General features: G+C 51.1%; 1 protein-coding gene across 2 annotated transcripts in view; it reads right to left on the minus strand.

The window, feature by feature from the left end:
* SH3RF3 (SH3 domain containing ring finger 3) overlaps positions 1–26,899 on the minus strand; it is a 159,433-nt gene that overhangs the window by 30,119 nt on the left and 102,415 nt on the right. For both annotated transcript variants that reach the window (XM_018055296.1, XM_018055297.1), the window contains exons 4-7: positions 25,435–25,788; positions 19,638–19,711; positions 6,101–6,271; positions 4,363–4,616 (exon numbers count right to left, since the gene is read on the minus strand). In XM_018055296.1, coding sequence (XP_017910785.1) covers positions 4,363–4,616; positions 6,101–6,271; positions 19,638–19,711; positions 25,435–25,788 — 853 coding nt within the window. The remainder of the gene's footprint in view (positions 1–4,362; positions 4,617–6,100; positions 6,272–19,637; positions 19,712–25,434; positions 25,789–26,899) is intronic.

The following is a 26,899-nucleotide window of genomic DNA, read 5'->3' on the forward strand; positions in this document are numbered from 1 at the left end:
GTCTTCATCACAGATTTTGAACAATTTGATCATACTTTGCCTTGTTGTAGTTTTCTTCATGTTCCTTGTGCTTGGGAGTCACTGAGTGCCACTGATCCATGAGTTTACAGTTTTTATCAAATTTAGAACAATTTTGGTCATTGTTTATTCAACTCATTCTTCTGTCCCACCCTTGTCTCCTTTACTTTGGGGATTTCAATTAAAAATATATTTGGCCACTTGAAATTGTCCTACTGCTCACTGATGCTCTGTTCATTTTAAAAAATCCTCTTCTATCTCTTTGTTTCATAGTTCCTACTGCTAGATCTTCAAGTTCACTACTATTTTCTAAGCAATGTCTAATCGGCCATTAATGCCATCCAGTGTGTATTCTTGATCTCACACTGCGTAGTTATTTTTAGAAGCTTGATTTCAGTCTTTAAAATATCTTCCATGTTTCTACTTACCTTTTAGAGCATATGAAATGCAATTATAACATCTTTTTTAGCATCTTTGTTCTGGGTCAGCTTTGATGACTGGCTGGTTGATCTCATCTCTGTGGGGCATGTTTTCTTGCTCTTCTGCATGCCTGGTGCTTCATTACTGCCATCAGACACAGGTGGGCGAGGTGCAGCTGCCCCAGCCAGGTGAGCTCCTCTGCACGGTGCCTGGTGTCCTGGGAGCCGGCTGGTGGGAACAGGCACTTCCCAGCAGAGTGCTTGTGCTCTTGGCTCACGTAGTCCCTCACATGCCTGCTCATCAGTTCTCAGTGTCCTGAGCCAGGGACATTGCACTCTCTGGGGCTCGGTCATCCGGACCCTCATCTCCATGCCCCCACCCAGGGAGCCTTCTGGACTGGCCCCGTGCTGTCCCTGTGCTGACACCTGGCCTTCTCCCCAGGAGGTGAGCTGGGACCTTCCTCTGTGTTCTCATCTCTCATGGATCACCATCCTTCGTCTTCTAGTACCCAGTGTCTCACAACCACTGTTTTTATATTCCTTGTTTTTTTCAGTTGTTTCTGGTGGGAGGGTAAATCCTGACCTCATTGCTTTATCTTGGCCATGAGCAGAAATCTAGCTTTATCCTTTACATATAAAAATCTGGTTATATCTATTATTTTAAATCCTCTTAGGAGCCCTGCTGCCCACAGGATAAAAATTGAGGTTCCTTGACCCAGTGGAAGAGAAACAGCCTGATCTGCTTCCCTCAGCTTTGTCACAGGGCTCACAGCCGCCAACACGCCTGCCCTCTGGGGCTCAGAGCCTCCCTTGTGCTCCACATTGCACGCTCTGCTCTGAGCTTTAGACCTAACGTCCACCTTGCCTCTGCAGAGAAACTGTCACCAACACTGCTCCTCCTTCCCACCTCTGTCTCAGTCACACTAAAACGGTCAGAATCACTCCAAGCACAAACTGTGGTCCTGCTCATCTCCATGCCTTCATGGCCAGAATTCCCCATCTGTTTGGCCCACTCAGGTACTTCCTGTCTGTCCTTTAGGAACCAAGACAGCATCACATCCTCCTGGAGATGGTCCACAGGCCCCTCCACAGTCGCCCCCTCCTTCCTCCTTGGTCTGAGGGAGGCACCCCTCCTGCTCCCTATACCTTCACACCCCCCAAGCCTCCACCCAGTGCTTTTCAAACTCCACTGTAACCTGGGTCTCCTCATCTTCCTCTCTAAGGTGGGGGATAGAAATGGGTCCAGACCCCAGCAGAGCCCTCCTGCACCCAGCTCTCTCCTAGTGCATTTTGCTGATAAATGAATGGCTATGTGGGGCCCTTGCCCTTTGGGCACCATGGCCAAGGCAACCAGGCATTTGTCCATGACTGTGGTTTGATCTGAGGACACTAACAAGGATCTCCCAGGTGCCAGAGCTGGGGTTTGCTGAGATGGGGCAGTCACTGCAGTGAGTGATCCTCTGCCTGTGCACACTGTCAGCAGTGTGTTCTTGCTCTCCAGACACAGAAGGAAGTGGAAAATGCTGTGGGGACTCCAGATACCTAATTACTGCAATGATGGGGGCATCCTGTATCCTGGCTGCGGCACATGAGTTGGGGACGAGCCCTGGGCTGGAACGCACTCAGCATGCCATTAAACCATCCTGTGCCTCACTCTCCCACACGTGAATTAAACAGATGGAAGAGCATGCCTGTTACCCATGCTGGTTACCATGGTGATTGAGGACACAGAGAGTGTTGTTCTGCTCTGGCTTGCCGATTTCTTTGATTCTGCTGTTATTCCATTCCATAAATGAGATGGGCAGATCATATTCCTCCTTGAACTGGTGGGTTCCTGATATGGTGGAGTGTGGACAGGCCCTCGTAGGGCACTTGGTGCAAAGCTGGGTGGCTGGGATGGATGTACACTCCATGAGAGGCAGGCCTGCCATGGCTCTCAGCATCATGGAGCACAGAGCAGGCTGGGGAATGGATGAGGGGGTCACAAGCAGGAGGCCCTGCCTGGGAGCTCCAGGCCCAGGAGACCAGCACCTCAGTGCACGTCTCCCCAGCTGTGCAGCAGCGGACGGGCACTCCCTGGGCACGTGATCTCTAGGCCTCAGGGGCTGCATCCACAGCTGGAGGCTACAATGAGCACCATCAGCTGCCCTGAGCCATGGCCGGCTGGAGGATAATGGCTGGGCCGAGAGGTCGGCCACAAGTGATATCGCTGCAGATTCTTCCAGGGCAGAGACAACTAGCTCTTCTCCAGGGCCCTACTGGCCAGGTGAAAAACAGACCTCACTTTTCACTAATTTAAGGGAAAAAAGAAACATATATGAAGGACTCTTGTTGTTCAGTTGCTAAGTCGTGTCCAACTCTTCATGACCCCAGGGACTGCGGCACACCAGGCTTCCCTGTCCTTCATCATCTCCCACATTTACAAAGTGAGTCTTAGCAAACCTACACCAAGGCAGGGCCAAGCCCATCCACAGGGCTTCCTTGGTACAGAGCCCACTGTGACTGAATGAGAACACCCAGCACGAGGCTGGACACCAGGGTGGGGCTGCTGTCGGGGACTTTCCTGGTGGCTCAGTGGATAAGAATCCACCTTCCAATGCAGGGGACACAGGTTTGATCTCTGCTCCAGGAAGATTCTACATGTAACTAAGCCCGTGTACCACACCGACTAAGCTTGTGCTCTAGAGCCCGTGAGCTGCAACTGCTGAGCCTATGTGCCACAACTACTGAAGCTGGGGCACTCTAGAGCTCCACAACAAGAGAAGCCACCACAGTGAGAAGCCCGAGCACCACAATAAAGAATTGCCTCCACTCTCTGCCACTAGAGAAAGCCTGTGCACAGTAATGAACACCCAGCACAGTCAAAAATAAATAAATTGTTGTTGCTGCTTAGTTGCTAAGTCATGTCCGACTCTTTTGCAACCCCAAGGACTGTAGCCTGCCAGGCTTCTCTGTCCGCGGGATTTCCCAGACAAGAATACTGGAGTGGGTTGCCATTTCCTTCTCCAGGGAGTCTTCCTGACTGAGGGAATAAACCATCTCTCGTGCACTGGCAGGTGGATTCTTTACCACTGAGCCCCCAGGGAAGCCCAAAATAAAATAAATAAATAATTTGGGGGGAAAAAAAAGACATTCTGAGAAAGAGATTATTTTTGAGAATGGGGTGGGAGTGGAAAGGAATTCTGAATCATTTAAATGAAACTCAGAGGCACATCCTCCCATCCTGGGTCCCTTTCACCACGCAGTGACAATGTTACTGGCTTATGTGTCGGAAAGTTACTGGCCTGGCTCCCAGGAGGACCACGTGAATCAAGCTTAGCAGTTCTTCTCAGCTGACTGCCAAGCTTCCAAGCAAGATGCGTTTACCCTGTTCACACCTTCAGGAATCTCGCCACACTTCCTCTCGTCTCATGCTACACAGGGAGCCACCTAGACTGTCCTGACTTCCGGTCGGCCTTCTACTGATGAAGCTGCATGAGGAGCAATGGCCATGACTCTTCAGCCTCAGAGCATCTCAGGAAGCACCTCTGTGGATTGGTCTCATTACCAGCTCTGTCCTGGGCAGTGGGCGGGGGGAGGGGGGGGCTGCCTCATCAGGAGACCCCTTGGTGCCTGGCATGTAGATGCAGGTGACCCACAGTGGCTCACAGAGCCACCCAAAGGTGCCAAGGTAACCTCACTGGTCCAGCCAGTCCTCTTGCTGCATGAAGTGTATAAACACCTGTGAATTTTCTAATCCATTCCAGCTACAGGACAGGCTATGAAGATATGTCAACATGTTCCCCAGGACTAGCATAAGTTCATGATTACAGGGCACCCCTCCACGGACCGCTCAAGACCTGGGCCAAAGGACGCTCATGTGTCCCTGAGATCACCTTCCTCAAAATTTCCACCAGAGTGAGGTCCCCAGGAGGCTGCTACATACCAGTGGGGCCGGCGCTCCGGGCCTGGCTGGCTGCTGGCTGGACGGTGTGCCTCAGACAACTGCCCAGTGGGGGAGAGGCAGCCTGGTGCTGGGCCGGGACCTGGGCTGTGGTGAGGGGAAGGGCTGGCCTCAGGGCCGTGGCCGGGCTGCTCAGACTCCCACCGCCTGGGTGCATGGTTATGGCCATCCCTTTGGCCAGGGGAGACCCTCCAACTGCATTATTCCGGGGTGGCCCAGCCCCTCCTACAGGAATCCTGAGGAAATGAACAGAATGAAGTCAGGGGAGGGCACAGACTGATAAAGAACCACTCAACCCCTTGGCTCTGAGAGCTGGAGGCCACGCCATCCAGGACAAGTCCTATAGCAGCCCCAAGATGACCTGGGCATGTGGTGCCCAGAGGCCCGGCTAAACAGCAGAGCCCCTGACAACCACACGGTCTCTCCACGTGCATATGTGACAACCAGTGAAAGTGCCACAGGAAACAGGGAAGTGATGCTAATCAAATATTTTGTTCCAGAGTCACTGCCTTGATTTAGTCTAACAAACAGCTGTGTGTCCCCAAACAGAGGCAGAAGGAACGGGCTTGGCACATCTGGCAGGCAACAGGAGGCAGGGGCCCAGCTCCTTCTGGATGACGGACTCCTGGGAGTCCAGGAAAGGGCACAGACAAGCCTCATGTTTGCAGTTTTACCCTAGACTTTCTAGAGAAAGTGATGTGGAGAGTCCAGGACACACCGTGGAGTACAGGACTCTGAGACAGGCCCCGGTGGCTCCTCCCCTGCACGGGCCAGCCTGAACCACGCACCAGCACCAACCATGTGGGGCTGAGGTGGGGAGCTCCTGGGATCCACTGTCAGGATCACATGCCTTCCATTTGTCCAAGAGCCAGGAAAACTCCCCATCTGTCTCCACTGGATCTCAGCTGTGAGGCTCAGGGAGCCACCCATGGTGGAAGCAGGCAGAGCCTCTGCTGAGCAGCTGTGGGGAGAAGGGCCTTCCTGCACAGGGCCACAGGGCCACGGGGCTCACAAGGTGGGCCTTTCCAGGAGGGCATGGGGGATGTGGCTCCCGGGCCTGCTGCTGTGAAGGTACAAGTCATGCCGTGTCAGTGCAGTTCTGGGTGTTTACTTTGCTTGGAGTCTTATTGCCAAGAGAGCAGAAGCTGGTGGGGTGGGGAGAAGAGGGGGTGGGGTGGGGGGGCGGTCTGCAGCAGGTCTCTGCAGGTTCTGTGCTGTGAACACAGGGCTGAGGCATCCCAGGCTCCCCAGAGCAAGGCCAAGCCTAAATCAAACCTGCAGGGGATGCCCCTCTCCATGAAAACATCTGACAACCCTGGGTCACCTCGAGCTAACTATTAAACTTGCTTTTGCCAGTTTATAAAAATAATGTAACAGTAAATTCGTAAAACACAGGAAATGACAAGGAAAGAAAAAACTTAATTACTCATAATGCTCCACTCAATAATAATGGTTAACTTTTGGGAACATGGAATCTTTCCTTCACATGTGTGAATGGCGTGTGCTTTTTGCACACACACCCACTGTACCATATGTGTGCACACGTACATGCATGCACCTGTGCCCATGAGATCTGGCCCTGTGACGCGCCCCTGCATGGTGCTCCAGCTCCTCCCGGCCACCTTCTCCCCAGGGTAGCGGGCAGCAGGAAGGCAGGCAGGGCACGGTCCCTGGTCTCCACACGACTGCAGCCACAGGAGGCGGGTAGCGAGGGCCTCACCTGGAGACGGGTGTCACGTAGTTGCCAGGGAACACGCCCGAGAGTCCGGTGCGCAGGGCCGTGCCCTTGAACCAGCCATCCCGGCACTTCTCCAGGACGCGGTACGTGTCGCCCTTGCGCAGCTCCAGCTCGTCACTCTTCTGGGGCTTGTAGGCGTAGAGCGCCAGGTACCTGTGGGCAAGATGCAGGTGGTGAGTGGTGCCGCGGACAGAAGGGTGCCCTCACACACTTGGTGGGCAGTCAGGGGCCAGGAGGAGCCCCTGGGGAAAGACCCCTGGAGCCATGGGCTCCACACCCTTCGCCAACCTGCAGGCTGAACTCAGAGAGGCCCTGCCAGGACCAGATTGGGGGCCGGCTCTGGGCCCATTTTGTTCTCTTTTCTCTGATTAATACCTGATGCTCTGGGCAACAGAAGGCTTTAGGGAGAACTACGCAGCTTTGGGTGGGTTTCCTTGTTTAGTTCCACCTGCCCACTCACCCAACCATGCAAACTGGAGATTTGGAGGCCCTTTTAAAGAAAAACCAGCCCAATTAGGGACTCCTTAGATAGGTGACTAACTGAAATTCTACTTTTAAGATCAGTGACTAACTGAAATTCTACTTTCAATATTTTCTAACAGTTTGGTGGTGTGAGCCCTAGCTGAAGGCTTAGACACTGTGCTCCTCACTTGCCAGGACTCTTTGAAATGTCCTGAGACCCTGGTGCCACCCTCAGAACCTCTGATAAGTGCTTTGCTACTTTGGGGGTTTGTGGAAGGGGTGATTTGACCTAACAGAGAGAATGGTTTCAGGCAAATACCCTGTTTGCAAGATTTGGGCAGTAAAAGTGGTGGGGGCTTCACTCCAACAAAGAAACGAGATGCATTAAAACAGTTTTATTTGGCTGTAACCATGTGGCATGTAGGACCTTAGTTCCCTGACCAGGGATCGAACATGTGCTCCCTGCAACAGCAGCATGGAGTCTTAAATGCTAGACCACCAGGGAAGTCCCAAGATGCATTTCTAAAGAAGTATCATCTCCTGGGCCTCCCTTCAGAACGGGCCTGGTGGGCACACTGCCCCTGCTGGGCCCCAGGAGCCTCCTTCTTTGCCTCCTAGCCTCCAGGATTGGGTGACTTCAGGGGCTACCTGCACCGTCCACCTGCCCAGTGGAGCATGAAGCTATGGACAGAGGGCCATCCGAGGGAGAAGTACTGTCCCTGCTGGAGAGAGTAGGACCTCGGGCAGCGAGCGAGAGGCTCAGAGGTCCCAGTAGCCAGGGCAGCCCCCCCGCCACATGGCATAGTCCCCCCACACACCCAGCAAGCCTCCCCCACACCCAGCACAGCACCCACTGGCACCTACTTCCACAGTGGCGTCAACCCAGATTCTAAAAGTAAGACATGTGTTAGCAACTGCAGCAAAGACCCAACGAGCTGTGTGTATGTGTGTGTGTCTGTCTGTGATCCAGGGAGGGGCCTTCAGATGACAGAGTGATCTCTGGGGATGAGCTGATGATCCCACTCAAAATCCTGGAATCCCTGAGCCATTCAGGGAACAAGGTTTGTTTTCATTTCTCAGGATCTTCCTGAGATCACAGTGAGAATGAGTTATTTTCAGACTGTGGGCCTTAAGGCACCCTGATTAAGCCTTTACAACGAAACAGTCTTCTTTCAAAATCCCACTTGTACTTTAGAGAAACACACCGTGGTTCCTAATGAGGTAATAAAGTCAGAAAACAGGCAACAGAAGTGAACTTGGCTGAAACCACCACCCGACTCCCCAAACATGGACCAACTATGGGCCCCCATTGGGTGGGGGCACCTCCCCACCTCACTCTCGCCTCTGGAACCATGGGCTCTGCTGAGCCAAGTCGTGAGCGGGTTTGCAGGCATATTTGGATTTATCCTGTGTCCTGCCTCCTCTAGAGTCATAGCAGTGGGAGGTGATGTTTCCTTCCGGTTTCAGCTGTTCATTCATTTACTAGACATCCAGTGATCTTGGCGCCCTCAGGCGCTAACCATGCAGGGAGAAAGGGTTGCTTCCAAGGACCCCTTCACTCCAAGGGACGGGGCATCCTCCTCCATCATCAGTCAGAACTCTGTTTAGGAGGCACTGCCGTCACCTGTGGGACAGCGTGCAGAGCCCACCCCCCTCAGGTGTCTGGAGTCCAGGCAGGGTGGGAAACGAGTCTGTTACGGTCTCGCTGGAGCCCCACAGGAGCTCTGAGGCTGGGCTACTTACTCATTTCACAGCTGAGCAAACTGAGGTTCAAAAAGATGGAGTGTCTCTGTTTATGGAGTGAGTTGGAGGCAAGCAGTTGTTCTTGGCCCCAGGGCCTAGTAGGCCCCGTGGGAAGCTGGAGTGAGGCCCAAAGCAGGGGGCCCTGAGGCCTGCCATCTTCATCTTTATTGTGAATTCATTCTCCGAGGAGCAATCTGTTCTCTGGTCTCAACAGTTCAAGTTCAGTCTTTCTGTGTGCACTGCTGGGGGTGGAGTGTCAACCAATCTGACTTCACCTGGCACATCCCTGCCCCCAGCCTGTTCCCTTCGATGCCTCAGGGGAACCCAGATTGCCTTGCCAGCGTTTTTCCTGCACATGGGGCTGCTTGTCTGCCTGCAGCTCGTGCGCAGGCCAGGGATGCTCCGGAGGGGCTGGTGGCTCCCAGCCTGATGTCTGCAGTTCTGTGATCCCTGTAGTGCACTGGTCACTCAGGCCTGGTCCGAGTGTGGCCACAGGGAAGGGTGCATCGTCTGTACCTCTTCTGTCCGCCCCCCCCCCCCAGCTTGGCTGTGCCCGCCAGCCTGGAGGGTGCCCTCGGCTGGGCCTTGGAGCTGTAGGCCGATGCCCACAGAGCCCAGGGCGGGGAGAACCAGATAGCGCCCGCAGGATTCCCGGCACTCCACCTGCCGCTCCCCTCCGCCTCCCCTCCACTCCTCCTCCGCTCCCTCTCTACTCCTTCCAAAGGACTTCAGCTCTGCACATGCCTCCATAGAGGACACAGCGCCGGCTTCTCCAGAACTGGCCTGGGATTCATTTGTCTTGTTGGATTCACTCACAAGGCTGGTACTGAAGGTACTTGGTTCAGGCAAGAGTGGGAGGTTTGGTTCACAACGCTCTCCCCACAGCTGGGTGGCCAGCAGGGGGCTCTCCTGCCCATTGGAAGAGGTGTCCCCTCCTCCAGGCTGATGCAGCCCTGGGGGAGTGAGTCTGGGGGCACGTCAGCCCCTTTCCTGGCGCCCTTGGCTGGACAGCATGCAGTCTGGACACGCGGCAGCTGTGGCCACCCAGCCTCTACTTGCAGCTGTGTTCCCATGAGCAGCCTGCTGGGAACAGCCGCCGCTCACCGCATAACTGCTCTTTTCTATGGAAGATCTTCACTTGCTGCTAATTGTCTATAGACTCTAATCAAGCAGTGATTAAAGAATTTTAGCGCCTTCATTAACTTCACACCCTTCTGCTTCCATATGACAGCTTGCTCATTTCTTCTGAAATAAGTGAGATTCTTTCCCATCCTCCTGCAAAGAGACTGCTCCTGCTCCTCTAGGTGCCAGTGCCTCACGGACTCAGGCCAGCAAAACATGTGCCTGCTTGCTGACCTTAGATCAGCAGGATCAGCTGAGGAAAGGGTTTCAGATAGTGGCACAGGACACTCCTGAACTTGTCTTTTCCCAGGAACACAGCAAACCCACAACCACATTATGGGACCACCTCCTCAGAGAGGGACCTGAACACTGGAGGGACAGAGCCTCCACCACTAAGGCCAGGAGGACAATAGAAAGCACAGGAAACAGAGAGACGGACTCTCCAGGAAACCCCTCCCCAGCCACCACAGTCCAGTCAGAAGGGACCCAACCCCTTGATCCTGCTCAGAAGAGACCAGCCCCACAAATACCTGGCTTCGAAAACCAACAGAAAATACCAGGAAAACTATAGAAGCACCTGGAATGGAAAACGTGCTCTCGATGGGCCTGTATGCAAACTCATTCAACCCAGAAACCAGCATAAAAACACCAAACTGAATAGTGCACAGGCCACTGAGTAGTGAGTAGTGTGGCAGCATCTGCCAAGGGTCAGGAGCCGGGGGTGGGGGTGATGATGATCCCTGGGCACTGACTCACTAGCCAGAGCCATTTCAGAAATTGCAGGCTACCTTGCTTATGTCACCCAGTGGGTACAATTTTGGAATGTTCCATCTAACTTGTCATATCTTTTTGCCTTTTCATACTGGCAAAAATATCAATAGCCTCAGATATGCAGATGGCACCACCCTTATGGCAGGAAGTGAACAGGAACTAAAAAGTCTCTTGAAGGTGAAAGAGGAGAGTGGAAAAAGCTGGCTTAAAATTCAACATTCAAAAAACGAAGATCATGGCATCCAGTCCTGTCACTTTATGGCAAATAGATGGGGAAACAATAGAAACAGTGACAGACTATTTTCTTGGACTCCAAACTCATTGTGGATGGTGACTTCAGCCATGAAATTAAAAGACCCTTGCTTCTTGGAAGAAAAGCTATGACAAACCTAGACGGTATATTAAAAAGCAGAGATATTACTTTGCCAACAAACGTCCATCTAGTCAAAGCTATGGTTTTTCCAGTAGCCATGTATGGATGTGAGAGTTGGACTATAGAGAAAGCTGGGTGCTGAAGAATTGATGCTTTTGAACTGTGGTGTTGAAGAAGACTCTTGAGAATCTTGGACTGTAAGACTTGAATCTCCTTGGACTGCAAGGAGATTAAACCAGTCAATCCTAAAGGAAATCAACCCTGAATATTCATTGCAAGGACTGATGCTGAAGCTCCAATACTTTGACTACCTAAGGCAAAGGGCTGACTCATTAGAAAAGACCCTCATGTTGGGAAAGACTGAAGGCAGGAGGAGAAGGGGATGACAGAGGATAAGATAGTTGGATAGAATCACCGACTCAATGGACATGAGTTTGAGCAAACTCTGGGAGACAGTGAAGGACAGGGAAACATGGTGTGTTGCAGTTCTGTTAGGCTGCGAAGAGTTGGATGCAACTGAGTGACTGAACAACAAAATCTAACCCGTCAGCGTCAGTGGGCATACCCTGATGAAGCCCACCCACCTCTGCACCTAGGTGAAGTCTCACCCTGGCTGAGTGAGAACTCTGCCCACCACCAGTGTGCCTAAGCAGTAACTACAGCCCCCTACAACAGGGGGGAACACACTGCCCACAGAGGGGACCCTTGAGTGCCTGGCTCTGGTGGCCAGGCAGGCTGGTGCCTCTAGGCCCCGCAGGATGTCTCCTAAACAAGGCCACTCCTTTAAGACATGGGGACACAGCTGATTTACTAATACACAGACACAAACATAGAGAATCAGGCAAAATGAGGAGACAGAAGTGTATGTTGCAACTGAAAGAAAAGATAAAGCCTCAGAGAAAGAACTAAACAAAATAGAGATAAGCAATCTATCCATTAAAGAGTTAACAGTAATGGTCATCACGATGCTCACACCAAACCCACAAGAATGGACCCAGTGGACCTGATGGACACATACAGAACAGTCCATCCAAAAGCAGCAGGATGCATATTCTTCTCAAGCACACACAGAAGGTTCTCCAGGATAAATCACATCAGTTTACAAACAGTCCTCTGTGAATTTACAAAGACGGAAATCATATCGAGCATCTTCTTGATCACAGTTGTGGGAAACCAGAAATCAATCAAAAGAAAAATCGGAGAAAATAAAAGAAATCAAAATTAAAGAACATGAATGGGCCACTGAAAAGAAATATCAAAGAAGAAATTTTAGAAATACCTAGAAACATATGGAAATGGAACCACAATGATCCAAAATCTATGGATCACTGCAAAAGCAGTTCTAAGAGGGAAGTTTATAGTGATAGGAGCCTACTTCAGGAAATGAAAAATCTCAAATAATCAAACCGTACACCTAAACAGAAATGATCAACAGATCAACAGAAAACAACAGAAATGATCAGTGAAATTTAAGAGTCGGTTCTTTGAAAAGGTAAATTTTCCAACTTCTAGCTAGGCTTATCAAGAAAAAAAGAGAACTGGTCCAAACAATAACATCAGAAAGGAAAAAAGAAGTTATAACTGACACCACAGAAATATAAAGGATCATAAAGACCACTGAGAACAATCATATGCCAACAACCTGGAAGAAATGAAAAGATTTCTAGAAACATATGTTCCAAGACTGAAGAAAGAGAAAATCTGAACTGACTGATTACAAGTTAGCAGACAAAGTTAGTGATCAAAATTCTCCCAAGGAAAAAAAAAATCTCAAAGAAATAATCTTAGTTTCACCGATCATTTCTGTTGTTTTCATACTCTCTATTTCATTTATTTCTGCTCTGATATTTATTATTTCCTTCCTTCTATTAACACTCAGTTTTGTTTTTCCTTCTTTTTTCTAGTTCTTCAGGTGTAAGACTCAATTATTTGAAATTTTTCGTGTTTCCTGAGGTAGGGCTTCACTGACGAATTCCACAAAATATTCAAAGATTTAATATCAAATTGCAGGTTGTTTGTGACAAACATAGGTGCAAAGATCTTTAAAAACGTTAGCAAATCAAATTCAAAAATATACTAAAAGGTTCATACGTTGTGACCAAGTGGACTTATTCCAGGGATGCAAGAATGGCTTAACATCTGCAAATCAGTGTGATAGATACTCTATATTAACAAACTGAAGAATAAAAACCATATATCATCTCAGTAAATACTGGAAAAAATGTTTGACGAAATTCAATATCTACTTATGATAAAAGCTCTCAACAAAGTGGATACTGAACTAACATAGTAAGAGCTATATATGATAAGCCCACAGCTAACATCAAGAGAACACACTGGTCATAGCAAACACCCTCTTCCAATAACACAAGAGACGACTCTACACACAGACATCACCACGTGGTCAATACTGCAATCAGACTGATTATATTCTTTAGGGCTGAAGATGGAGAAACTCTATACAGTCAGCAAAATCAAGACCTAGAGTTGGCTCAGATTATTAGCTCCTCACTGCAAAAGTCAGGCTTAAATTGAAGGTCATTCAGGCAGGACCTAAATCAAATCCCTTATGACTATACAGTGGGGCTGACGAACTATGGTCTAATCAAGGGATTAGATCTGGTAGACAGTGTGCCTGAAGAACTATGGATGGAGGTTCATGCTTGTCCTGTACAATAACATTGTACATTGTACAGGAGGCAGTGATCTAAACCATTCCAAAGAAAAAGAAATGCAAGAAGGTGAAGTGATCATCTACAGAGGCTTTACAAATAGCTGAGGAAAGAAGAGAAGTAAAAGGCAAAGAAAGGATAAAGGGAAAGATATACCTGACTAATATCTGATAGACAGAGTGCCTGATGAACTACGGATGGAGGTTCGTGACATTGTACAGGAGACAGGGAGCAAGACCATCCCCGAGAAAAAGAAATGCAAAAAAAAAAAAAGGGGGGGGGCTGTCTGGAGAGGCCTTACAAATAGCTGTGGAAAAAAGAGAAGCAAATAGCAAAGGAGAAAAGGAAAAATATACCCATTCGAATGCAGAGTTCCAAAGAATAGCAAGGAGAGATTAAGAAAGCCTTCCTCAGTGATCAGTACAAAGAAATAGAGGGAAACAATAGAATGGGAAAGACCAGAGATCTCTTCAAGAAAATTAGAGATACCAAGGCAACATTTCATGCAAAGATGGGCTCAATAAAATACAGAAATGGTATGGACCTAACAGAAGCAGAAGATATCAAGAAGAGGTGGCAAGAATACACAGGAGAACAGTACAAAAAAGATCTTCACGACCCAGATAATCACGATGGCGTGATTACTCACCTAGAGCCAGACATCCTGGAATGTGAAGTCAAGTGGGCCTTAGGAAGCATCACTACGAACAAAGTTAGTGGAGGTGATGGAATTCCAGTTGAACTATTTCAAATCTTAAAAGATGATGTCTGAAAGTGTTGCACTCAGTATGCCAGGAAATTTGGAAAACTCAGCAGTGGCCACAGGACTGGAAAAGGTCAGTTTTCATTCCAATCCCAAAGAAAGGCAATGCCAAAGAATGCTCAAAATACCGCACAATTGCACTCATCTCAAATGCTAGTAAAGTAATGCTCAAAATTCTCCAAGCCAGGCTTCAACAGTATGTGAACCGTGAACTTCAAGATGTTCAAGCTGGTTTTAGAAAAGGCAGAGAAACCAGAGATCCAATTGCCAACATCTGCTGGATCATCTAATAAGCAAGAGAGTTCCAGAAAAACATCTATTTATGCTTTATCGACTATGCCAAAGCTTTTAACTGTATGGATCACAATCAACTGTGGAAAATTCTGAAAGAGATGGGAATACCAGACCACCTGACCTGCCTCTTGAGAAATCTGTTGCAGGTCAGGAAGCAACAGTTAGAACTGGACATGGAAAAACAGACTGGTTCCAAATAGGAAAAAGAGTATGTCAAGGCTGTGTATTGTCACCCTGCTTATTTAACTTACATGCAGAGTACATCATGAGAAACTCTCGGCTGGATATAGCACAAGCTAGAATCAAGATGGCTGGGAGAAATATCAATAACCTCAGATATGCAGATGACACCACCGTTATGGCAGAAAGTGAAGAAGAACTAAAGAGCCTCTTGATGAAAGTGAAAAAGGAGAGTGAAAAAGTTGGCTTAAAACTCAACATTCAGAAAGCAAAAATCATGGCTTCTGGTCCCATTACTTCATGGGAAATAGATGGGGAAACAGTGAAAACAGTGGCAGACTTTATTTTTGGGGGCTCCCACATCACTGCAGATGGTGACTGCAGCCATGAAATAAAAAGACACTTACTCCTTGGAAGAAAAATTATAACCAATCTAGAGAGCGTATTAAAAAGCAGAGATATTACTTTGCCAACAAAGGTCTGTCTAGTCAAGGCTAAGGTTTTTATAGTAATCATGTATGGATGTGAGAGTTGGACTATAAAGAAAGCTGAGTGCCAAAGAATTGATGATTTTGAACTGTGGTGTTGGAGAAGACTCTTGAGAGCCACTTGGACTGCAAGGAGATCAAACCAGTCCATCCTAAAGGAAATCAGTCCTGAATGTTCATTGGAAAGACTGATGTTGAAGCTGAAACTCCAATACTTTGGCCACCTGATGCGAAGAGCTGACTCATTAGAAAAGACCCTAATGCTGGGAAAGATTGAAGGCGAGAGAGCAAAGGGATGACAGAGGATGAGATGGTTGGATGGCATCACTGACTCAATGGACATGAGTTTGAGTAAACTCCAGGAGTTGGTAATGGACAGGGAGGCCTGGTATGTTGCAGTCCATGGGGTCGCAAAGAGTCGGACACAACTGAGCGACTGAACTGACTGACTGACTGACCCAACTGAATACAGAGTTCCAGAGAATAGCAGGGAGAGATAAGAAGGTCTTCTTATATGAACAGTGCAAAGAAATAGAAGAAAAACAATCAAATGGGAAAGATTAGAGATCTGTTCAAGAAAACTGAAAGTATAAAGGGAACATTTCATGCAAGTATGGGCACAACAAAGGACAGAAATGGCAAGGACCTAACGGAAGCAGAAGAGATTAAAAAGAGGTGGCAAGAATACACAGAAGAACTGTACAAAAAAGATCTTAATGACCCATGTTGGTGTGGTCACTCACTTAAAGCCAGACATCCTGGAGTGTTAAGTTAAGTGGGCCTTAGAAAGCATACTATAAACAAAGCTAGTGGAGGTGATGGAATTTCAGCTGAGCTATTTCAAATCCTAAAAGATGATGCTTTCAAAGTGTTGCACTCAATACATCAGCAAATTTGGAAAACTCAGCAGTAGCCACAGGACTGGAAAAGGTAAGTTTCATTCCAATCCCAAAGAAGGGCAATGCCAAAGAATGTTCAAGCTACGGTACAAGTGTGCTCATTTCACATGCTAGTAAGTTTATGCTCAAAATCCTTCAAGCTAGGCATTAGCAGTATGTGAACCAAGAACTTCCAGATGTACAAGCTGGTTTTATTTTTTTATTTTTTCAAGCTGGTTTTAGAAAAGGCAGAGGAACCAGAGATCAAATCGCCAACTTTCCTTGGATCATAGAGAAAGCAAGGGAATTCCAGAAAAGCACCTGCTTCATTGACTACACTAAAGCCTTTGACTGTGTGGATCATAAAAAACTGTGGGAAATTCCTACAGAAATGGGAGTACCTGGGAGTTCCTGCCTCCTGAGAAATAATCTGTATGCAGGTCAAGAAGCAACAGCTAGAACCAGACATGGAAAAACTGACTGGTTCAAAATTGGGAAAGGAGTAGCTCAAGGCTGTATATTGTCACCCTGCTTATTTAACTTATATGCAGAGTACATCATGTGAAATGCAGGGCTGGATGAAGCACAAGCTGGAATCAAAACTGCCAGGAAAAATATCAACCACCTCAGATAGGCAGATGATACCACTCTAACGGTAGAAAGCAAAGAGGAACTAAAGAGCCTCTTGATGAAAGTGAAAAAGCTGACTTAAAACTCAACATTAAAAAAATCTAAGATCATGGCATCAGGTCACATCACTTCATGGCAAATAGAAGGGGAAAGAGTGGAAGCAGTGACAGATTTTATTTTCTTGGGCTCCAAAATCACTGCAGGTTATGACTGTAGCCACGAAACTGAAAGATGCTTGCTCCTTGGAAGGAAAGCTATGACAAACCTAGACAGCATATTAAAAAGCAGAAACATCACTTTGCTGACAAAGGTCCATATAGTCAAAATATAGTCACGTACAGATGTGAGAGTTGGACCATAAAGAAGGTGAGTGCCGAAGAACTGATGCTTTTGAATTCTAGTACTGGAGAAGACTCTTGACAGTCCCTTGAACTGCAAGGAAATCAAACCAGTCAATTCTAAAGGAAATCAACCCTGTATATTAATTGGAAGGACCAATGCTGAAGCTCCAATATTTTGGCCACCTGATGAGAAGAGTCAACTCAATAGAAAAGACCCTGATGCTGTGAAAGACTGAAGGCAAAAGGAGAAGGGGCCAGCAGAGGATGAGATGGTTAGATACCATCACCAATTCAAAGGACATGAGTTTGAGCAAACTTCAGGAGATAGTGGAGATCAGGGAAGCCTGGTGTGTGGCAGTCCATGGAGTTGCAAAGAGTCAAAAATGACTTAGGACTGAAAAACACCAGAAACAAAACATAATACTCAACAGTGAGAAGCTAAAAGCATTTCCTCTAATATCAGGAACGACACAAGGATGCCCACTCTTGCCACTTTTTTTCAACATAATACTGGAAGTCCTAATCATAGCAATCCAACAAGAAAAAGAGAAATCCATGCGGGAAAAGAAGAAGTAAAATTGTCACTGCAGATGACATGATACTATACATAGAAAATCCAGAAGATGCCACAAGAAACTACTAGAAATCTTCAATGAATTTTATAAAGTTGCAGCATATGATATTAATATATAGAAATCTAGCAACAAACTATCTACAAGAAAAATGAAGAATACAATCCCATTCACAACTGCATCAAAAAGAATACAATATTTAGGAATAAATTTAACCAAGGAGGTGAAAACAATGAAAACTATAAGACACTGATGAAAGAAACTGAAGAAGACACAATAAATGGAAAGATATTTTGTGCTCAAGGATTAGAACAGTAAATATTAAATGTTCATACCACCCAAGACAGGCTATAGGTTCAATGCAATCCCTATGACAATTTCAATAGCATTTTTCATAGAACTAAAATAAATAATTCTAAAATTTGTATGAAATCACAAAAGACATCAAAGATCCAAAGAAACCCTGAGAAAAGAACAAAGCTATATTTCAAAAGATAGAGCTATAGAATACACACATTAAGGTGCAGTAGCCAGTTAAACTCATGCTGGCCACCATCCAGGTGACGACCACCATGATCAGCAGACACATTACTGCCAAAAGGCTCATTATCCTTTGAAAGATGGATCGGACTCCCTTCTGTCAGCTAAACGAAGATCTCCACCCAAACAGCCATGCTCTGGGGTGAGGCAGAGGGAGTGGGCAGGGGGCTGGGGACCACACTGACCCCGTAAGCCCCAGGGTGGTGGTGGGGGGTCTGGGAGAGAAATAAGTCCCTACATGCTCTGCCCCAAACTTAAGCTCCCTGTGATACGGAGAGTCCTTAGGTGGCTGAGGCCTCCAGAATGTTCTGATGGCTCTCTGGGGTGATACTCCTGGAACTCGTAACCTTCTGGGGTCCGAGGCAGAGCCGCCTTCCTGCGTAGCTGACTGGGGCACAAGAGCAGGGGGTGGGCTGCCACCAGGACCCTCAGCATCCAGCATGGGAGGGCTGTCTATCTCTGAACAAGGGAATAGCTCCTGAGAGCCTGCATGCCAGGCACCTTGTTGGGGATGCCAAGACGAAACCTCTGGGCTTGTCCTTGAAGAGCTCTCCTGTCCCGTCTCGCGCTCAGGAAACGACAGGAGCCCCACTGTCTCCCACAGAACAGGCTGCTTCTTCAGAAAAGGGTCTGGCACCCAGTTTTCAAGAATGAGATGACTGCCCCGCCTGCCCTTGTGCCCCGTTCCCAGGCTGAAGCGGAGACCTGGCTGGAAGGGAGCACCTCTTGTCCAGTGCTGTCCTGAATTTCTTCCTGAAGACTCTAGACAGCACCTACTAACCTGCGTCCCCTTAGGAAGCCGTGTAAAAGGGGAGGGTCCCCAGGCCCTTGGTTGGGTCGGTTGTGGCAAGAACCCAGTTCCCATAGGCGAGCAGGTAAGCGAGGCGCCCGGGGATTCCCATCTGCCGCCAGAAGGGGGCGCGCGTCGGGACTGAGGTCGGAAGAGAAGCCGAGCCTGCATAGCGGACGGACGCAGTCGCCTGCTGGGAATCCTACCTAAGACAGGCAGGCTGCACTGTGAAAGCCTCGCGTGCTCGAGACCCTCAGTGTTCCGCAGCGACACAGGCTGGCACTCTGGCCGTTCTGGACCCTGGGAGCTTTCCACCCTGCCACGTTGTTTGCCACATTCACATTCTCCACCTTAAATGTTTGTTCAAGTAGCTGAACAGGAGTTACTTGACAGCAGCCGGCAAGGTGCTCTTCAGAACGCTCCTGAACGGCGATGTTAAATGGCATATCTTTCAGAAGCTGTCATTTAACAAGAGCAGGTTATCTTAATAGACAAACATTTCACTTCCCAGCAGCGTTCAACTGGCTCGATTTGGTGATGACGAGCAGCTCGTTTTGGGGAGTGGGGCGGCCGGAGGCTGCGTCTGGGCCGTTGGTGGCACCCGCTTCTCCGGTCATCCTCTGCCCTATGGGGCCCACACACACCTCCTCAGGGGCCTCTGGGGCCCTTTCCTGAGTGATCAGTCGGTGTCAAGTGTCTGGACCACCCTCCTGCTCTCACTGAATGTTGGAGAAGCAGAGACGCTGATAAACCTGCCAACCTGCTTTCTAGGCTGCCGCATCAGCAGTCCTGAGAGCACAGAACCTAGTGGGTGATACACTAGAAAACCCCACACGGACACGCTAGTAGGGTGGGGGTAGGTACTGAGAGCTGGGGCCCAACACATAAATGGCAGCTCACACATTGAGAGGCAGCTGGACTCTGGGAGCCGTGCTCTGCTGTTCGGTCACTGGGGTGGATCCGGCCGAGGAGTCCTGGAAACAGACAAGAACACAGTGAGTGGACTGCAGGCTCCAGGGGGAGCCTGGCAGCCAGTGAACCCTGTCCCTCCCACAGCAGCTCAGGAAACCGCTCCTGCCCACGTCTGGTTGGACAGCGGATGCAGTATTCAATGTGCAAGGAGATGGGGGGTGGGGGAGAGGGCTGCCTTTATTCTCAGGACTTGCATTAGTTACTCCTGTGTTTGTCCAAGAAAAGCCAGACAAACCTTTTCATGCTTCAAGATGTAAGCTTATTTAAAACCACATCCCTGAGTGCTAAGGAAAACCAGTCTTTCCACAGTGAACACAGCAGCTAGAGCGGACAGGATGTGAAACACGGCATCTCGCCTGACCAGGTGTGCAAAGCCTCAAGGGTCCACTCTGCAAGATGACGGAGGGACGGCCCCTCGCAGGTGACCCCTGCTGAGTGCCAGGCACACAGTGAGCTGCTGAGGGGCTGGCTGAGGCAGAAGGAGCCAGTCCACCTGGTTTGCTACAGCAGCTCCAGGAAACTCAACAGGGGAGGACCCCGGGGGTCGGTCTTGCTTCTCACTGACTCTGGCCCTCTGGACTCCTCTCAGAAGGTTACAATGGCCCAGAGGGTCCAGAGCTGTCTCTTAGCTCCATTTCCTGGTCTCCTGCCAAGGAAGGCAAAACACTCATGAGTTCTGGGGATCAGGGCTGGACATATTTGGGGCTATCATTCCCCCTCCACCAACAGGACAAGTGGATTCAGGTGAGGAATGGCGTGCAAGACAAGGAGCATTGAGTTTCCTTCCTTAGTGACTGGCAGGACAGAGATGCTGAGTGAAGGGAGTGGGGAGTGTGAGACCTGGGGGAGGTCACGGGACTGGGCACTGGACACAGAGAGTCTGATGTGCTTGGATCCTGAGGATAACGCAGCAGGAAGCTGACCAGGGTCAGAGAAGTGGGGGCACGGCCTGGACATGTGCGTTCAGGATCAGCACAGGGTCCCTGAGCCCTGAGCTCTCAGCCTGCGACCCTAGGCATGTTTCACCCTTGGGCCCTGACTTCTGCCCTGACCACAGCTCAGCGACAGGGACAGGGTGCACCCCACTCAGAACAGCTGGGCACCAGACAAAACTGTGAAGCCTGGTCCCCAAGAATCAAGCAGTGAAGACAGGGCCTGGAGGGGTGAGGAAATGGCCATTGAGGGGCCTCACCTTCCAGGTGAGATGGAATATTAGACACAGTAATTCACAGCTGCGAGCAAGGAAATGCTGGCCTCATTCTTTCTGCAGCCATTGGAGGTCAGAGGTGAAGATTCAGCCTCGATAAAGGGCAGAGGAAGGACAAAGGCTGAGCTGAGACTCTGCCGACCAGCATGCCCCACACGACAGGGAGAAGGATCTGCACAGGTGGGTGTGGACAGCTGCGTGGAGCACATCGAACGGGACTGGATGAGGGAGTTGGACACCCAGGTTTAGCTTGTTTCTATAAAAGACACAGTGCTTCCATTGGGAAATTTACATATAGATGATAAAGCCAGTACTTATGGAGTTGGGATTTGAGTTTTTAAAAAATTGTTCAGGTTTTCCATCATTTTATTACCAACAGTGAGTGGTTCCAATACATTTTCAAAGTGAGATACACAGAATGACAGAGTTCAATTATCTGAGGTCTGTTTCAAGATCAAGCTTTGGTTGATGTGACCACATGTTTCCTGGATTCCATACATGCCACCTTTGTGGGGGGCCAGGAGGGGCCAGGAGAGGACTGTGGGGTGACCCTGCTGATCAGCCACGCTGCTGACCAAATCTGGGCACTGTGGCCACAGTGCCATTGGAGGGCCTCAGCTGGATGGCAAGACTCACAAGATGACTGGCTTGGATGGAGCTAGACTTACAACCCAACTCTTATCAGAGGGCTCCTGTGCAAATAAAGCCTCCTGAAACAGCTACCAGCCAACAGGCACCACATGTGAAGCCGCATGACCTGGCGTGGCTGCTGAATCCCACTGTGCCTGGAGGTAGCCTTCCCCGGTGTCTCTCTGCACCTCACTGCTCTCCAGCCACTCCAGCCATGATTCACCCGGAGGAGACAAGCTCAGATGAGGCTGCCTCTGCCTCCCAGCCAGAGGAGAGATAGGCTGGTGTGGCTGAGCTCTGAGCCGCAGAGCTGAACCTACGGACCCGGCCCGTCACTCTGGAAGACAGATGCCGGGGGCAGGAGGACAGGGTACTCACCCAGCATTGGAGCCATGAGGATGCCCTACAGGAGCCACGGGGGAGCAGTGCCGGGCCCTCCCTGGACACCTGGCCCTTAGCTGAGATGGACACGACAGAGGCCACAGAGCAAATAAGTGGGGTTTCAGGGCAGACCCTCCATTAGAGCAGGGATGCAGGCATAAGAGGCCACACCTGTGATAACCTCTTTTCCCAAGGGATGAAGAACATCTGAGGTCGTTCAGTGCAGCCCCATGCCCTCCGTTGTGACCAAGTGGAACAGGCTTCCTGCCGGGTCTGGGGCCTGTCTCCTAGCTGAGGGCTGGAGGCTGATTCCGCTTTGATTTTTATAGTTGGACTATAAAGAAAGCTGAGCGCCAAAGAGTTGATCTTTTGAACTGTGGTGTGGAGAAGACTGTTGAGAGTCCCTTGGACTGCAAGGAGATCCAACCAGTCCATCCTAAAGGAGATCAGTCCTGGGTGTTCATTGGAAGGACTAATGTTGAAGCTGAAACTCCAATACCTCACCTGATGCGAAGAGCTGACTCATTTGAAACGACCCTGATTGATGCTGGGAAGGATTGAGGGCAGGAGGAGAGGGGACGACAGAGGATGAGATGGTTGGATGCCATCACCGACTCGATGGACATGGGTTTTGGTGGACTCCGGGAGTTGGTGATGGACAGGGAGGCCTGGCGTGCTGCGGTTCATGGGGTTGCAAAGAGTCAGACACGACTGAGCGACTGAAGTGAACTGAACTTTTAAATGATTCTGGGCCTGAAGGAATTAGCGAGGGCTTGGTAGGAGTGAGGGAACTGGGCAGGGATGAAGGAAGGAAGTAAACGGCTCCAGAGCTTTCAGATAAAAATTATTGGGAACGCAGCCCTGGGACAGGCTCTTCCTGTCTCCTGGTGACGCCTAGCCCGCCCTCGCCTCGGCCCCGCCCTCGCCCGCTCCCTCGCCCGCCCCGGCCCCGCCCCCTCTCCCGCCCGCCCGGCCCCGCCCCGCCCCCCCCCTCTCCCGCCCGCCCGGCCCCGCCCCCTCTCCCGCCCGTCCCGGCCCCGCCTTCTCCCCCGCCCTCCCCGGCCCCGCCCCGGCTCTGCCCCCTCCTTCCCGGCCCCGCCCTGCGCCTGCCTGACCCATCATGGTAAGGTGTCGGCTGAGATGAGGGGGAATCTAGTCAGTAGACTCCTAATGACCGCGTGCTGGGACTCAGCCCCGGAGGCTAGCACAGCCCGACCAGAGGAATCGCCAGCAGGGTGAGGACGTGGGTGGCACAGTCCTCGGGGCCACTAACCACGGGGGGGCCTATCCCAGTGACCCATCTGGCCTCGTTCAGCAGTGGCCCACGGAGCATTTGACAGGAGTCTAGGACGAGCCCAAGAAGGAGTGATTCTAAACCGTCAGGTTGTTACCAGGCGCCGGAGGCCGTACCGCGGCGTTTCCCAGGGACCCTGAGCAGTAGCCGGGAACCAGGCCTTTAATTTCCCACTGGGATTAATAAAAGGGAAAACGGTCTGTGGGTTGGTGGACTGCACCCCTGCTAAAAGGGGCTCCAAGTCACTTTTCTTGACGCAGACCAAGACCCTAAGAAGAAACATCTCACTTTCATTTTAGTATGTGTCCAGAAAACACTGTCATCACCCTGAGGAGCTGGGAAATGGGCACGTTCACTCATCACTTGCTACCACGCTGGAACACAGGATGTAAAAGATTCTCAGGAACATGCTTCCCAAATAAAACTTCAGAATAAAACGTTTACAGCCAAACTCTTTGCTTAGTTCCAAGAAGAACAGCCAACAGCCTGCAGGGCCAGGGTGCCCGGAGGCAGGGTCTGGGTGGTGAGCCCAGCCGGGCAGAGCCTGGCCTGGGCTGGCCAAGCTCGCACCAGCAGCTAGAGGTCAGAGGCCGAGGATCTGAAGGAAACAGTTTGTTCTGGGAGAAGGAGCCATCGTGCTGTGCCAATGGAACATCCACAGTTCTCTCCATCAGCCCCGGGAAAGCTGGCTGGCCACGCAAGACAGAGGCCGATGGGAGGCCAAGCTCACCTCAAGTGGCTCCACTCACACTTCACCTGAAGGGGCCCTGACAGGTCCACAGATTCTCAACGCAGCCCTGAGCCTCTGGCTCCAGGTCCACTCGGGTCCACAGACCCACCCGAGGTCACGTCTGGCCGCTGCCGCCCCTGCCTGATCAACAAGATTCTCCTGGCTCCCAGGGTGGAAGGAAGCTGTAATAGAGACCACGAGGTTGCAAGCTCTAAAAGGCCAAAAAGCTGGCCGACCCACTTGAGTGCCGTCTGCGAGGACACACCTCCAGACCCTGCCTTCGTCCTGCTGGGCCACAGCTGGGCCAAGAGCTGGATAGGCCTCCCGGGTCACTCTGAAGGGGAGGGACCCCTTAAGTGGGAAGCTTGGGAACCATTCAGTCAGGCGCTGAAAATCGCAAAACGCTAACGAGCTGGGATGAGGGAGGCGGTTACAGGACTACTTCTGACCTGTTGGATGTCGTAAGGTTTGACTTTGAGTCAACGGGTGGGGCCTTTTTCCACCAAGAAGCGTCCACCACCCATGACCACTGCCCACGAGCACTGCCTACACTGGCACCTGCCATTCACAGCCCTGTGAGTGAGTGTGTGTCATGTCCAACTCTTTGCAACCAATGGACTGTAGCCCACCAGGCTCCTCTGCCCATGGGATCTCCCAGGCAAGCATACTTGAGTAGGTTGCCATTTCCTTCTCCAGAAGATCTTCTGACCCAGGGATGGAACCCCTGCCTCCTGTGTCTCCTGCATTGGCAGGTGATTCTTCACTGCTGAGCCACCAGGGAAGGCCGCAGCCCTGCCGGCCTGCTCTTAACTCACAACGATCGCACACCTTCTTCCTCCCAACAGCTGAGTGACAAGGGTCCAGAGATGGGCGCAGCTGCTTCCCTTGACCTCTCACCCCTCCTGATGGCCTCACTGAGGGCCTGAGCCCGGTCACAATGTTTGCTTCCAGTGTAACTGTAGGAACACAGGTCCCAGGACCCAGTCATCTCTGCTGCTGACCCCAACCCCTCAACTCTTAATGGACTGGCCTTTCGTGCAGCGAGCAGAACCAGTCTGGCTCTGCTAGTTGGCTGTGAGCGAAGCAAATCCCCTTGACTTCCCTGGTAGATGGAGCTGGTGCCTCGTCCCACACAGAAGGGCTCCACAGACCCATGGTCACAGGGAGCACATCAGCCAGGCTCACAACCAGATGCTGAAGACACAGGAGCGCTAATCCAGGCTTTCTCCCGCGTCAGAGGGCTCGGGGGGCTGGGACCGCACCTTCAGAGGCTGTCTCGGGCCCCTGAGAAGTCCCTCATGTCCACCAGGGCTGTGTAAGTGCTGTGGTTGAGATGGAGACTCACCTCCACTGGGACCTGGGGGCCCTGAGGCTGGGGCCCCAAAAGGCACAGGTGCCTGGCCTTCTCATGCCCGTCCAGGGACTGGGGGAGGGAAGTGAGTGGCGCTGCGGAGGGCCCCCAGGTCGCAGGCTGTGGCATTACCTGGGCAGGAGCACTGCGGGACAGGTGCACCAGGTCCCCGATCCTGGCCGCGGCCCGGGGATCGCTGGAGCTGATGAGCACAGGGGCGCTGATCTCCATGGAGCGCCTGTGGCCGCTGGCCTGGGTGGACTTGTGCGTCACACTGAGCGCCGTGAAGGAGTGCCGCTTCTTGGCGTTCTTCTTGCTGTCCACACGCCGCTGGAAGGCGCTGACTGCCCCTGTGCTGCCTGAAGTGGGACCCGGGGCCACGCTGGCCACTGCGCCGGCCTCAGAGGGCAGGGAGGCAAGGCAGCCGGACGCCGAGGCCAGGCCCAGCTTGTCCATCTCCATCAGCTGCTTGGCGGCATCATTGAGCTAAGGAGAGAGGAACAGGAGTGTCAGTGAGCAGCAGCCACAACCCACGTCCAGCCTTCTGCTCACGCCTCAAAGCTGCCAGTGTGTTTGGGGTACTGGAACCTTCCAACAGCACGTGCAATAGGAACAGTGTTGAGGAAACACAGTAAAGGCCAGGGTGGCATCTGGGCTCTTGATTGAAAACCTGTGTTTTCAGGGGTCTGCTCCCTCTGCCCCACTGTGGCCGAACTGTGCTGCCTGGGAAACACCCAGGGGGTGGGGAGAAGTGCCCCCATGTGCTCCCCACCTCGTGGGCCAGCAGGACGCACCACCCCTGTCCATCCCCTGTGCATGCGGCCTCTGCTACAGCAGAGCCCTGTCCCCACAGTCCGGGGACGTGGGCAGAACAAAGGCCTCCCTGGAACAGGATGCACCTGTATACCAGGTGGGGAGCAGGGCCCAACGGGAACACAGCAGAGCCCAGGCCTGAGCTCAGGGCCACAGTGGGGCACCGTACCAGGGGCTGGTGCAGAGAAGGGTTTCAAGCCTTTGCTGCTGGATTTGCACAGCGAAAGGAAGGGATGGTGCGTCCACAGGCCAAGCTGACAGATCGCAGGCGCTGGAGTACAGCCGCACCGAATGGCTCAGGCACAGGGCTGTCTGCATTTCCACTGCAAACACCCGTCCTTCACGGGGTTGGGGTGCGGTTGTACAATTCACTCCAGGCCCCAAAACCTGGGATCTAAATCCAGGATCATTTCCTCTGAAATGCTGCCTTCACTGAGGCTCAGCTGTTTTGCTCTATTTTAAGGTTTTACTCATTTGCTCCCTCTACAGTGCTGAATCCCTTCCCCCTTCTTTGCGGGGACCCTCTGACCCTGGAGGCCGGCCTCTGTACCCCCTGTTCTGCACCTAACTGCGGGGCCACCCAAAGAGCAGAAGCAGGAAGCATAGGCACCAGAACCTGGTCTAAACTACCCGCCCTGTGCCTCCACGTGGCAGGTTTCTGTATGGAAATAATGGCACTGCCGCCACTGCTGGGCTCAACTGCCCCTTAGCCCAGAGCAGCAGCCCTGGAGCCCCTCACTCAGTCCCAGGGACCCTGTGGAGTCAGTGTCAGAAACCACAGTTT

The sequence above is a fragment of the Capra hircus genome, chromosome 11 (genome assembly GCF_001704415.2).
Source record: "Capra hircus breed San Clemente chromosome 11, ASM170441v1, whole genome shotgun sequence".
In the NCBI taxonomy this organism is placed as follows: domain Eukaryota; kingdom Metazoa; phylum Chordata; class Mammalia; order Artiodactyla; family Bovidae; genus Capra; species Capra hircus.